At 38.9% G+C, this 15,705-nt stretch overlaps 1 protein-coding gene across 1 annotated transcript in view; it reads left to right on the top strand.

The window, feature by feature from the left end:
• Positions 1-15,705, top strand: part of NPFFR1 (neuropeptide FF receptor 1) — a 237,096-nt gene that overhangs the window by 88,781 nt on the left and 132,610 nt on the right. The window contains exon 2 of the mRNA XM_040362322.1: positions 6,192-6,497. Within this exon, the coding sequence (XP_040218256.1) occupies positions 6,192-6,497 (306 nt within the window). The remainder of the gene's footprint in view (positions 1-6,191; positions 6,498-15,705) is intronic.

The raw sequence follows: 15,705 nt of genomic DNA, 5'->3' as shown, positions 1-15,705 counted from the left end.
TCCTCCAGACCGGCCGCGCTTCCGACCGCAGCTTCCATGCCCTGGTCCACGGCAGACGGTTCTTCGATAGCCGACAGGCATCTCTCCAGCCACTCTTCTCCTCCTTCGGTCTCCGCTCTTTCCAGTATTCTCTTCACCAGCGCTCTCATCGCCTCAGAAGCAAGAAGGCTCATCCTCACAGCGTCCGGGAGCTCTTCACACTGTAAGGTAAAGTACCTGAAAACTGCCTGAGCGGGGGGGGGTTTATATACCCCTCGCCGCACGTGTATGAGTCATACATTACACGTGAACCTCCCGCTCAAAAACACCTGTTCTACTGTACACTACACGTGACTTTCCCGCCCAAATGCCTCACATTCCATAGGCCTCCTTTTAACCCCTCTAAATTTGTTTTAAACAGCAGGGATAGCCACACTCCCATGCTGTGGGCACTAATCATGCCCCCTTGCTCACTCCTTCTGAAGAGTCTTCCCATACACTGGTATGAATAATATTCCATTGGTTCCTCCGATATTGGGTAAAGAAAAGGGAACTTGCATTGTGTATTATCATAAAAACACAAAAATTTATAAAACATCCAATGACTACTCACACTTTAAACATAAGGATGTCATATCATATATCCCAGCTGATCACATAGTAGTGCAATTGGCTGTCCCACGCATCCTCGCAACACCTCTAGGATAATGTGTATTGTCTGATTTCCATGACCTAGCTGCACCCTGACACAGTGTTTCATCCACTGATTTATTCAAAAGGCATTTTAACATTGATTTGACTTCATGGGAGAGATATAATTCTTTTAAAGGAGGGAGCAGGATTGTTTTCACTGTTATAGATTAATTGTTAAAACACATATTTATAACTATTTATTATTGTTTGAGTTATATGATTTAGGTAAAGAAATTTACAGCACTGTGTTATTAGAGTTTTTTATGATATGTGGCATGTGTAGGGAAATTAATATCTTCATAGGTTCCCCCGATCTGTGCATTTACATACGCACACACGTGTATGTGGAGGCGTGGCTAGCTTAAATTATTTTTTGAGGGGTGTACTTTTATATTAGTACCCTAATGTCTCCCCTGCACTCTGAAGCCAATGGAGGGCAGATTGCACTCTATTATAATCTTCCTAGCCACAGCAGCCAGGGAATAAAACAGCAGAAACCAAAGTCACAAAATTCTCATTACTCCTGGGTTCTAACTAGCTAGGGAAAATCCGTAAACAGGTGTTCACTGGTCTCGTTCCCTTCTACCCAGTGACACCAGCAGGTGGGATAGCAGAACCTGGAATACATGTAGGGGGTCAGTGGAAGCAATCAGGTGGCTGTACTGCTACTGGATTGCTTCCACCTCAAAGAAGACAGTAGGCTACAGTCACTCCCACCAGATTAAAATCACTCCCACTAGAGAACATGGTGACAAGGTGGTTTAAAAGAGAAGTATTGTCAAACTTTCGACTAGTAGTTTTACTGTAGTTATTCAAAGATAGAGACACAATATTGAATAATCTCAATGACCACTATGTAATCAGCCTCAGTAGGACACAAATATAGGAAGAAAACACCTGGCAGATTTTATCAAAAAATTTAAATTAGACTGCATTACTTCACCAAGAATAGCTAGATTCTTCTCTACTTATTTCCTTTTCTCTTCTTCTTTCTCCCCTTCTTTTCTTCTTTTCTGGAAAGGCAGACTATCTCTGCCAAGTTTTATGTGATACCAATTCTAGAATACTGTCTATTATGTTTAGTTTTGCTGACACCATTGCCGAATAAGCTGGTTTATATTTTACATGGGTTTACAATTTTATATGTGTCTTTTCTGACTCCTTCTGTGTCTGTGTTTTGTTACTATCTATGAGATACCTAATAAAAACTGTTATTTGAGAAAAAAAAAAAAAGAATAGCTAGAATTGTGCAGTTAATGCACAGTATATAGGCAGCCTTCTAAAGGCTCATACACACGGTAGGACATCCAACAAAATTTCCCTTGGATTTTTGTCCTAATTGATTTGTCCTGCCACACCCATAGCATACACACAGTCAGACTTTTCTGCAAACTTTTCTAAAAGTTTCCTAACATCATGTGTTTTTTTTTGCTATTTTCTGCTCTTTACCGCCACCCTTTGGTTAACTTCTGCTATTGTTTGTTGCTTTTAACATTGGTTTTCAGCATTCGTATTTGCACTTTGTCCAAAAGTTGGTTGGATTGCTGTACACACGGTCACACAAAGCACCATCGGACTTTTGTTGCCGAAAAGTTGGTCCGTTCGCAGACCCAACTTTTTGTTGGATGAAACCAGAAAAAGTTGGTCTGATGGAGCGTACACACGGTCGGACAAATTTGAAAAGTTGCAGATTTTGAAGTTGGTTGGCCAAAAGTCCTACCGTGTGTACGGGGCTTTAGACTGCAAGTTAACAGGGAGAGACCAGGCATACTTTATTATTGAAAAAAAAAATAAAAAAAAATAAATGGTATGATTTTCATCGGCAATAACCATCAATATTGCAATAAGCAGCTGGCAATCTTAATTAAAGTATTTTATTTTGCAGAAGAAGAACAAGAAATATTGTACTGACTACATGCAAAGTATGTAAGCAGCTTTTACTAAGCTGCAGTTTAAGGCCCCTTTCACACTTGTGCTACTCCAAATTCCCCTGATATTGTTGCAATTTCGCTGCCGCGATTTTGACAATACAGTCATATGACTGTGGATCCGACTTTGCCCTACGACTTGAAGTACAACTTCAATGACCAGGGACGCGACTTTGATCCCCCAATAATTAGGTGGAACCCCATGCCAATTTTTTTTCGTTTCAATATTTTTTATTACGATTTTACAGAAAAAGACATAAGCAACATACTAGAGCTAGCTGTTCAAACGGCAGTTATACAAACAAGTCGGAAACTTTCATAGGCATACAACATTAAGTGGACAAGGCAACACGTAGGGTTCCTGTTTATCATCTTACCAACAGTGTTTATTCTCTCTCGCTCCGACATCCCTATTGGGATCAGAGTGTATCGAGGGGAGGAATATTTCGCCAACCAAAAGCTAAAGAAAAACACTCACTAACCAAAGGTATGTGACCTATGTGGTTCCTTGTCCTAATAGACTTCTTACAGATTATCATGGAACAAAAAAAATATAAACATAAATAAATGAAAAGCTGAGATTCTGGAGAACCAAAAAAAGTATGTGTTGATCTTATGATCAAACAAAAAGGTTTGCCTGAGCTAGGCTTGTAGGTTCGTCTGGGACATGTCGTTCCCTGTTGTTCGTATTTTGAGTCATGGGTCCCACAGACTCGATCGGCGCGGGGATACCCGCGATCGTCTCACGGAGAGATAGAGCAGGGAGATGCTATTGTAAACAAGCATCTCCCCGCTCTGCCTAGTGACTATGATACTGATCTCCGCTCCGTGTAATTGGAGCAGAGATCAGTGTCATGTCACACACAGCTCATCCCCCCTACAGTAAGAATCACTCACCCGGTCACACTTAACCCCTATAGTGAAACCTAGTGGTTAACCCCATTCACTGCCAGTGTAATTTTTACAGTAATCATCACATTTTTATAGCACTGATCTCTGTAAAAATTACAATGGTCCCAAAATGGTGTCAAAAGTGTCCGCCATAATGTTGCAGTCACGATAAAAATCACTGATCACCGCCATTACTAGTAAAAAAAAAAAAAAAAAAAAAAAATATGTAGAAAAATACGTATTGGCCTAAACTTGGCCCTCTATTTCTGTTTATAGCGCAACAAATAAAAACCGCAGAGGTGATCAAATACCACCAAAAGAAAGCTCCATTGGTGGGTAAAAAAAGGACGTACATTTTGATTGGGAGCCACTTTGCATGACCACGCAATTGTCAGTTAAAGCGACGCAGTGCCGAATCGCAAAAAGTGGCCTGGTCTTTGACCAGTGGAATGGTTTGGGGCTGAAGTGGTTAAAGGAGCAGGATCCATAAAAAAAATTTGGGGCTAACAAACGCTTTAAAGGTTATTTATTTAACTCAAAATAATTACTAATAAATTGTAGTGACTATGTGTGCTGTATTTAATCACTTTTACTATGCCACTTATTTAAGCGGACAGACACCTGCCACACTTTAAATTAAAAAGAATCAATGACAGAGTGACTCTATTGTACTGAAAAATGACATCAAAATGTTGCATGTGATTTGTCCCTAACAACTCTGTGTTTCCTACAACACACTGACAAATGACTGCTGGGAACCACCACTACATAAATGGAGGGCAGGTCCATTCCACCTTTACTTTAAGGCATAAGAAAACACTAGAAGCCTTTCACAGCGCAATGGCAACTACTCCATTTGTTTACTAGTTAGAAAATAAGGTGCACAAAAAATTTCCCTTCCCGCAGAACATAAAATACCAAAATTTCCCAGCACACAGCAAATTTAGATAAACTTTGAAAATTAAAGAAGTGTATTGATAAATTCCTCTGAGGCCTCGTACACACGACCAGTTTCCTCGGCAGAATTCAGCTTCCGACCGAGTTTCTGGCTGAATTCTGCCGAGAAACCCGGCCGTGTGTACAATTTCGGCCGAGGAAGCCGACGAGGACCTCGGCGAGGAAATAGAGAACATGTTCTCTATTTCCTCGTTGTTCTATGGGAGCTCTCGTCCCGCCGAGCTCCTCGGCGGCTTCAGGGCTGAACTGGCCGAGGAACTCGATGTGTTTGGCACGTCGAGTTCCTCGGCCGTGTGTACGAGGCTTCAGAGATTCTAGTTGCACAACATTTGCAAATACATGTGGAACGACATTACCTTGTGGTCACTCTATGTAGTCTGAGGCCTTGTACACACGACCGAACATGTCTGCTAAAACTGGTCCGCGGACCGTTTTCATCGGACATGTCTGCTCGTGTGTACAGGGCCTAAGGCCCTTAAGTCTAATTTATGTCAGTCTACATCTGGGAGCATATAAAGGGATGGATACATTGAGCACCTAGACCTTCCGTTACATACACATATGAAATGTATATGCAAACAAGAGCATCATGTTCACACATATATGAAAACAACAACTGCTTCACACACTTTGGAGATTCTTTCCTTTCTCGTTCGAATTTGTTAATATTAAGTGCTGATTAAGCAATTCTGAGGAGGACAGAGTGACTGAAAGGAGTTTCTATTGCCCTTAGTGGGAAAAAGCACTGTTAGATCAATAAAATCTGGAGAGTAGACCCTAAATAATGGGGTCACGAGAGCCTTAGACAACACCTGAGGAATTCTTATTCAAAGCGTATGTGACTTTTGCAGTAATATTTGAGAAAACACCACTATATGTTTGTTATTGTAAAAAATCCTAGAAAAATCTGTGCTTGAACAACTGACAAATATTTCATAAGCTGCCAGCGCATTTGCTGGTAACAAACATAAACAATAAAAAACATAGCAGCGCTTATCATAAAGGAATGTATACGTTCAGTCCATTCAGTCACATGATGTTCAGTTAAAAACGGCATTAAAATGCTGTTTTTTAACTGAACATCATGTGAGTTTCCTAATCTATCTTTCATGAAATGGTGATTTAAACTTAATACAGCAATGTTCTTGTTTATTTCATACACTAGCTAGGTAACAGGATCATAATATATGATCATTTTATTTATTCATTTACTTGTGCTTTCAAAATGCAAGTGGGTATTAAGGTTTGAACATTTGTTATATATTTTACATGCTGTTCTCACACAACTTGACCATAGAAATACTGTAAATGAAGGAAAATAATTATTTTATAGTATAGTCAAGTGCTAAAAAAAAACTGTGAGGAACCCATTCTAAAACATACAATATTCAGAGACAAATCCTTTAAAAGTCTAGCATTGGCCCTAAACATTAAGTTTACGCAGAAAGGTAACAATTCTGACTCCTATAAATTAAATAATTTTCTTTAATACAAATCTTTCAAACGAAATTAAAAATGCAGACTTCTCTCCTTAAGAAAAAAGAACCAACATTTTTTAGAGAATCTAAAATGAAACAACAAAGTCATTCCGCTTATTTTTCATGTGAAACAAAAGGTTTGGGCGCTTCTAAAATGTCTCTGAAGATAAAAGCATGATTGTGAATAACTAACATGAAAGTCATTTGATCACTACAAAACCTTAAGAGATCAAAATACTAATTTATTATTCTATTTTTTTTTCAGGACCTGTTGTGCCACCTTTCAACATCAGTTCCCTTGGCTTTGGGAATAAGACCCATGTCTCCAGAGATAATCTAACATTCTCCTTCTACTACCAGCACTCATCCTCTGTAGCCGCCATGTTTATCTTGGCCTATACTTTCATCTTTCTTATGTGTATGATTGGCAACATGTTGGTATGCTTCATTGTACTAAAGAATCGCCAGATGCGTACAGTTACAAACATGTTCATTCTGAACCTTGCAGTCAGCGACTTGCTAGTGGGAATTTTCTGTATGCCAACAACTTTGGTGGACAACCTTATTACTGGTAAGTTATATGGTGGCCTAAGTCATAAAAAGAATATCTTATGCTAGTGAGTGTTATTATTTCTCCCTACAGTTGTGTCCATAAGTTTATAATCAGCCCTGAATCTGCATACAAGGTACACTTGAACATTACAACATAACAATTACCTAAAAGATACGAGAGCCGAGGTGGTAGAATGGACATCTGCCACAATCCGGCTGCAAAACTGTGTGGGAGGGCTACATGACAAGGTCTGGCGGGCCAGATTCGGCCCGCAGGCCTTGGGTTTGACATATGTGTTCTAGAGTGATGATTACAATTTACTGACCATAACATCATTGAGTCAATTTAGGACTTAATGCTAGACAGACAAATAATGTAGGGATTTAAATTAACTAGAGGCTTTTTGCAAAGAATGGGCAGCTTTATCATATGAGAAAATAAAATAACCTATTCACAACTCTTATTAAACAATGCAGGTAATAACTGATGTCAAACATGATAATTAGAATTAATGGTATGCAAACTTTTGCAATGTTTTTCTAGTTTGCTTAATAACAGTGCTATTCTGTGATGCATAAAAGTTTAATTTGAATCACAATAAAATAAAATATGTGTTCAATCTTATCACTCATGTTTTCTTAAGAAACTGGTCCACATCCTAAAAATTCTGCCAGGGATATGTATATTTTTTTAGCACACCAGTTTCTCAGATCATCTGTATCAGAGAACCCAGTAAAACGAGCGTTTCGCAATACGAGCACTGTTTTAAAAAAAATCCTAACTCGGTTTGCGAGTGTTGTCTCGCAAAACTAGCAGGATTCAAGCCAAAGCGGTGTGCAGTACCGCATTTGGCCTGAGATGGGGGGCGCAGGAGCCGAGCAGAGCCGAACGGTGCCTTTCGGAGCAGTTCGGAAATGATCGTAAAGACTCGGAAATACGCTGTTCCCGAGCTTTTCCGAGGTTTGCCGAGGTCAGCCGAGTTGTCCTCTGGCCTTTTCGTGTGTTCCCGAGGCTCTCCGGCGCCCCCCACCTCTGGCCGCATGTCAATGTGGAACTAATTATTTACGTTTCCTTGACTTCAATGGGAAAACTCGCTTTGATATACGAGTACTTTGGATTACGAGCATTCTCCTGGAATGGATTATACTCGTAATCCGAGGTTCCACTGTATAATTAAATGTGCTGCTTACCAGATCCCAATGATCTCCAAGTTATAAGAGATCATATATTGCATGAGGTGAACAGATATGTAGATTACTCCTGTATGTAATCCCGCTGCCTCAATGGATCAATCCAGCAGCCTCCTAATTACAGTAGCTTTCCAGCCCTGTACACTCCAGCCTGGGATCGATTGATGCTCTCCACTCAGTGTATGTATTGGGTTTAAACATAGGGAAGACTCATCGTATAATAAGTTTACAAAAAGGCTTATTAAAGCTAAAATAATGCATTTACACCAACTAGGATAAATTATGGCAATAGAGAGGGTAATCCAACCAAGAGATCATCAACAAGTATGGATCATTTCATCATTTCCCTTCTGGGAAGAAGCCTATTAAGGGGAAACATGTTGTAAGGTGATGAAAGATTTGAACATGGATTGAAATGAAAACACCAGGACACTTTGGGTCAGATTCAGAGAAGAAGTACGCCGAAGTATCTGCTGATACTCCGGCGTACTTTCAAATTTGCCGCGTCGTATCTTTATTTGTAATTCACAAACAAAGATACAACGGCATTTGGCTAAGATCAGACAGGCGTACGGCTTTGTACGCCTTCAGATCTTAGGATGCAATACTTTGGCGGCCGCTGGGTGGAGATCGCGTCGTTTTGCTAATTAGCTGTTTACGGCAATCCACGAAGGTACGCTCGTTCGTCGCATTCTCTTACGTCGTCGCTAGTTGGCTTTTCGCGTCGCAAAGTTACGGCTGCTATTTCGGTGGTGTAACAATAGACAGCCCATGTTAAAGTATGGCCGTTGTTCCCGCGTCGAATTTCAAATTTTTTTTTGCGTAAGACATCCGGGAATACGAAAGGACGTAATGCACGTTGCCGTTCAAAAACACGTCGGGGCGCCGTAATTTCGCGCAAAGCACAGCAGGAAATTTCCTAACGGAGCATGCGCAGAATGTTCGGGGCGGGAACGCGCCTAATTTAAATGATACACACCCCATTTGAATTAGACGGGCTTGCGCCGGACGGATTTACGCTACGCCGCCGAAAGTTTACACGCAAGCGCTTTGTGAATCAAGCACTTACGACGAAAACTTGTGGCGGAGTAACGTAAAGGGGATACGTTACGCCGCCGCAATTGTTCGTGAATCTGGCCCTTTATATGTATATTTTTTTGGACAAAAAATACAATTGTATTATTTTTTATTTATTTTTTATGAACTTTAATCTTTTTTGATTAATATTTTGATGAATAATTTTCTGATTAATTTTGTTTTACAATATGTTATTATGTTCGTTTATTCACATGGCGGTATTTTTTGTGTTTGTTCACAATACTTCACTTTATTAATTCACATGAGACGCATAAGTGTTGTAAGAGGGAATCTAATCAAGGATACAGAAAAAACTACATCAGTTTCTGTAACAGACAAGTGGGTTTGTGACACTAAGGGGGTCTATTTATAACTGTCACCTGTTAACTTTTACATTTCACAAATTAGAAATTTGAACTTTTACATCTCATAAATTTTAATTGGATTAATTTGGAAAAATGTGTGAATACTTGGTAAAGTTGTGTGATTCATGTGTTAAAACATTTATAAATATACCCTATAAAATTTAATATGAATTTTTAATTTAAAAAAATGTGATGTTCAGATAGACTAATAACTTAAGTTTGATAAATAAAATCCAGGAACTTACAAATTAACAGCAGCATCTTTACTTAATTATACTATATAGTTCTTAAAGATCATGATAGTCAAACACATACCGGTACTTGTCTTTTAATAACCCAAAGGAGATTGACATAATCATGATACATTTAGAAATTAAATTCAAGGCTTTACTGCACGGAACATTAGTTTTACAAGGTGACATGTAATTCCTGGCAATAAATCAATAATCTTTGCACTCGCCAATAAACTACAAAGAAAAAGCTGCAGCACCCGAAGTTAACAAAACTTCTACAAATGAATCATCTAATTTGCTGAGCTAAAAATCTTAAACTCAAAATCAGTGTCTACACTCTATAATATTTCTCACACAAATGATAAAATAGATTCCATAAATAATATTTTTACAAAATAGTGCTTAATATACAGTATGGGCCAGATTCAGAGAGAACTTACACCGACGTATCTGTAAGTTCTAGGATGCGCCATCGTATCTATGCGCCGTATTCTTGAAACCAGATACGCCTGAATTCTGGCTCCATCCGACCGACGTAAGTCTCCTACGCCGTCGTATCTTGGGTGCATATTTATGCTGGCCGCTAGGGGCGCTTCCATTGATTTACACGTCGAATATGTAAATGACCTAGATACGCCGATTCACGAATGTACTTACGCCCGTCGCAGTAATCTACGCCGTTTACGTAAGGCGTACGTCCGGCGTATAGTTATCCCTCATAAAGCAGGGGTAAGTCATGTTATGGTATGGACATCGGAACAGCCGTCGAATTTTACGTTGTTTACGTAAGTCGTACGAGAATGGGGCTGGGCGTAAGTTACATTCACGTCGTACGCATTGAGCCTTCGTATCTTAGAGAGTATATGCAACGTGACTCTGAGCATGCGCGCGCATGCGCCATTCGATCGCCCATTCATTTACATGGGGTCACGGTTAATTTCAATACATCACGCCCACTACCTGCCTACTTTGAATTAGGCGGGCTTACGCCGGCCCATTTACGTTACGCCGGCGCAAATATGGGAGCGGGTGCTTTGTGAATACTCAGCTTGCCTCTCAATGTTGCGTCGGCGTAGCTCATATGAGATGCGCTACGCCGGCACAAAGATACGCCGATGTACCTGAATCTGCCCCTATATGTTAGAAACCTGTCGGTGTATATCAAAAACAGGCCATAAATGCATCAGTCCGTGCTCCAACAATATATGGTGATTCTCATTCCCAAAGTACCAGATACCAGATATCCACCACCTTCAGAGAGAGGTAAAAAGATGGATTCTCACCTTTAAAAAATAAATTTTGATTAAAAAAAGTCAAAACATACCTGATCGCTATAAAAGCCGTGATTAGCTATGCACTGGTTCTCAGGTTCTTTTCCTCACTTGTTCAATCTCACAGTCATCATCAGGTCATAGATAGAGGAACAAAATATAGTGCTCACGGTGTACTAATTATGTCCCCATTTATTGACCTTAAAACAGCATTTCCAAACATACAATCAGTATTGGGGTAAGCACAGCTATACTGAGCGGGATGCAACCTGTGGCTCATCGCTCACTATTCGGTTTGGCTGATAGCTCACTTTCTCGGATGGATTGGGTTGCAGCTTGATAAGGACTCTGTGTAGCATGTAGGGCTCCACCCAACGCTCCTTGCACCTTGATGAAGTCACAATAATGTAATGTGTAGTGTGGAGATAAAAATAAATAAAAATAAAACTAATGCAACTACCACATCTATTACAGTTTTGATTTCAGGTTTAACACTACTTTAATTTTTTTTTTTACAGTATTTCAATATTTTTTATATTATTGTTTTTACTTACCCAATTCCTCACTCTTGGAGGTTCTTGGAGGCTTCTTCCTCTCTATGTGATCAGTCCCCTGAAGCCACTTCTCTTTGATGCTGTTTGGTTGCACTCTCACATCATCACATACAATGCAGGACCATGCAGTAGATAAAAGGAGAGCACCAGCTACTAAGGGAGCAAGGGTAGTTTTTAAATTCCTCCACAGCTCAGCTTCAAAGAAAGTTAAACACTTCAATACCTGGCATTTTTACCCCCTTTCTGCCCTGGCCAATATTTTTGGAAAATTAAGATTTTTTTTTTTTTTTTTTACATACTGACACCATTGCAGTGCAGTACAGCGTTATTATATAATGGGTGTGATGATGATCAGGGACACAGACTGGCAACAGTATGTACGAAAAAAGAAAAATCTTTGTTTTTTTACGACTTTTTTTGTGATTTTTTACTTTCTGCACTGTGACCAGAACAATACAGCGTTGCCATAGTAACACTGGGGAAATTATTAGGATTTATTTTTTTGCACATTATATGATTGTTTATACCAGTAAATTTCACCGGTATAAGCAACCATTTTTACTAAATTAAACTGATTCATTCAGTGTGTTTTATTGTGATTAGCTGTGATTGGTCACACCCAATCACATGGTGTAGATGGCCTGTGATTGGCTCTGTCTGTACCATGTGATCAGTGTGACACAATTGTACACAATGTATGGCATGAAAGAAAGCCATCCATTGTTTACAATTGTCATGTGATCTGCTGTGATTGGTCACAGCGATCACATGGAACTGGCAGAAAACCGACATCGATCTATCAAGGAATGTCCCGTCCAGCCATCAATTACATAGTAGCACAGTTGGTGAGGTTGAAAAAAGACACAAGTCAATAAAGTCCAACCTGTGTGTGAGTTTTTTTATGTTAATAGTACATTGTATGTATTGTATGTTGTGGTCGTTTAGGTGCCCATCTAATCGTTTTTTTTTTAATTATCGATGCTCCCCGCTGAAACCACTGCTTGTGGAAGAGAATTCCACATTCTTACCACTCATACAGTAAAGAACCCGTTATGTAGTTTAAGGTTAAACCGCTTCTCTTCTAATTTTAGTGCATGGTCCTGTGTTTTATTAAATTCCCTTGCGTGAAAAAGTTTTCTCCCTATTGTGAGGTCACCAGTACATTGAAATCATATGCCATCTCAAGCGATTCTTCTCCAGAGAGAATAAGTTCAGTGCATGCAGTCTTTCCCCATAGCTGAGATCCTCTAGTCTGTTTAGTAGCTGTGTGTCCCTTCTCTGGACTCTCTCCAGTTCCCACACATCACTTCTCAGGACTGGTGCCCAGATCTGGACAGCATACTCTAGGTGCGGCCGGACCAGAGTCTTGTAGAGCGGGAGAATTATCGCTTTATCTCTGGAGTTAATCACTTTTTTAATGCATGCCAATATTCTGTTTGCTTTGCTTGCAGCAGCTTGGCATCGCATGCCATTGCTGAGCCTATTATCTACTAGGACCCCCATGTCATTTTCTATCCTAGATTCCCCCAGAGGTTTTCCCCCTAGTGACTAAATTGTATTCATATTTTTGGCACTCAAATGCATTATTTTACATTTTTCAACATTAAACCTCATTTGTCATGTGGTTGCCCACCCCATTAATGTGTTTAGATCTTCTTGCAAGGTTTCTACATCTTGCATAGAAGTTATTGACAATATCCTGGGTGGGAAGTGGTAATGCCAAATTAATCAAATCTGTTTCCTGCATTAATTGAAGTTTCTGGCAGTATTCCTCTATTTTCCTCAAAACCACTACCTGGAAACATACTGAACTAATTGAAAAAAAAGCAAAAATATCTGAGAATGTCAAGCTATTGACAAACAGTAATGTAATGTGAGTCTTTATTCTTGTTTCTATTTTACCTTTACTGTTGCATGTGGAAATTTTTCAAAAAGCATGATGTATCTAGAGTATAGACAATAGGCTTGATTTCCGGCAAAAATTAACAAGAGTAGGAATAAATCACTTGACTATGCTCATATCTTGAACACGTGCACAAAGTGATTGCTAAATCTATGTAGCTGATTGTACAATGATGTGACAGCGTGACCCTAGCTTGCTTGTCATTCATGTTGAACATTAGACATGTGCACACTGAAATATTTTGTCTCGGAATTTAGTTTTTTTGTCCGAAAAATACATTTATTTAGTTACTCCTGAAATTCGTTTTTATTTATTTTGTTTAGTTAAAAAATGCATTCGTCCGAAAATCCGAATTAATTAAGGTCGAATCTGTCATTGAAGGCTTATGGTGTCTGTCGAAAGTTCTAAAATATTCGACAGAGCAGCTAAACTGTACGACGCTGCAATCGTACATTTCCAGTCGAATGTTACTCCCACAAGCTATAGAACTCTAATGTTGTAGGACTAGTAATAATTATTTTTATAAATTATTATTACTAGTCAACCAACATTCGAATTCTTCTATAGCCTATGGGCCGAGAATTTTGAAATGTACAATTGCGGTGTCGTACAGTCTAGCTGCTTATCGAATCTTCTTAGAACTTTCGACAGACACCATAAGCCTTCAATGACAGATTCGACATTTGTATGTTTTTCGCTGCTTCGTCGAATCTTCGTTGTTCATGTCGAATGGTCTACCTCAACACTGTCTCTATAATGTCGAATCTTTCCTCTCTATGTAGAATAATCTTGGACTAATAGAGTTAAGGTTAGGCACATTCGACCACAGGTTCGATAGACACAGATTGATATTGTCAGTGTTGAATCTCCTATCTATATCGAACTGTCCTAGCAACGAAAATAAAGCATTTTTTTATGTTGGATCTTTCGGATTTCGGATTCTGCGCGTTCATTTTTGTTTGTTAAAACGTTAACGAAAATACCTGAAATTCTGAGGAAAACTAATTTGGACGAAAACGAATGCACATGTCTATTGAACATAGAAAAAATATTTCTTTTGTATTCTTGGTTCTGATCATTTACACTAAGGCAGGTGTGTTTCAACATTTCACCTGAAAAAATGTGACTGGATTGCTAAACAATAAAATGTGCATGGGTCCAGCAAACCAGCGAGTCTAAAAACTCATACACCATGCTTTCAGCCCAAACAAAAACTTTTTGTAGGTATTTATCACTGGAAACCCATTCAGAGGCAGGAGAGCATGAAATCATGGTCACTGCTGGCATGTCTGCATGTACACTATGATGCTGTTGGAACCATCCACAATGTGATGATAATTTGGAACCATTCACAAAAATTAGGTTCACATATAAAAATACATTCTTACAAAATTATACAAAATTACAAACTGACAAAATCTAAACCTAAGTGTATGTTTTGTTTCAAATTTACCAAACATTTGGGAGATATTTAAATGCCTATCAGTGGAAAACTTAAGTGATAAACCAAACCAACACAGACAGGTTGCTGTACACCAACGCAAAATGTACTGTCAGTGACAGAATTAGGTTTCTCTTGATAACAAAACATTCAAAATCCTAACGTGGCAAAACACGGAAGAACCCAAGTTAGTTACAACAAAAGGTCTACAAAATGTTCTCTCCTTGCCAAGATTACCAAGCTGCAAATTTTACTATTGAATTTAACTTTCTCTCTCCATAAACACTTTTCACTTCTGAATACATAACAGTCTTTAATGTTAGAAATGTTGAACTTATTTGAATGCATGAAATACATTATGCACGGAACACAATGTACACTGCATAAACTTGTTTGGTTGTTCAGCAGCTTGAAATTGTAATATAGATTTTAGTCCATCTAGATAGGTGGATTTGCTTGAATTTTCTTTTGGAAAAAATGTTATTGAAGTTCTTCTGTGTTTTTCACTACAACTTTATATAGCCTGAAATATGCAAAATAGATGAAGCAAAAAAGTTTGGCATGTAATTCTGTATGTAATGCAGAGATCAGAGCCATCAGTCATGTTCAATGGAAAACTGTAAGAGCGGGGGCCGTAATCTTTTGTTTTAAAAAAATGGGAAAGAGTAAGAAAAATAGTACAGAACTAATCTTTTATAAGTTGTAGCTGTAATACTTATCAAAATATTTATCTGTGATCCACACTTTAGGAAAATGAGCAACAAAAAATAATAAGACATTTAAAGTGTCGCTCAATTCACAACAGTAAAATCAGTGCGTATATGCAGTAAAGCATGCCTGTTATACTCCTCTGCATTGTGTAAAAAGGCTGTTTGATTCTGGCTTCTCTGATCCTCCCCTTTGTTTACTGTCCCCTGATAATTTCCTGATAACACATAGCCTATGGAGTCAAGCTGCACATGCTCAGTTTGGTGTGTATTGCTAAAAAGTTTTTTTTTGTTTTTGTTTGGGAGTGTGCATGTGATCAGCGCAGGGCCAATCAGTACTGCCCAGACAGAGAGTCAAGGGGCTTGCAGTCTCATAGGACAGTCAGAAAACTCCTCCTACAAGCTTTAACTAGTGCTTGGCTAAACACTGATAGAAGTCACAAGACTGCTATATACTGCTAATGATAAAAGGTATTTAGCAGTTT

Source organism: Rana temporaria, chromosome 8, assembly GCF_905171775.1.
Source record: "Rana temporaria chromosome 8, aRanTem1.1, whole genome shotgun sequence".
Lineage (NCBI taxonomy): Eukaryota > Metazoa > Chordata > Amphibia > Anura > Ranidae > Rana > Rana temporaria.
The sequence above is the reverse complement of the archived record's forward strand: the minus strand, read 5'-3'. Positions and strand labels throughout refer to the sequence as shown.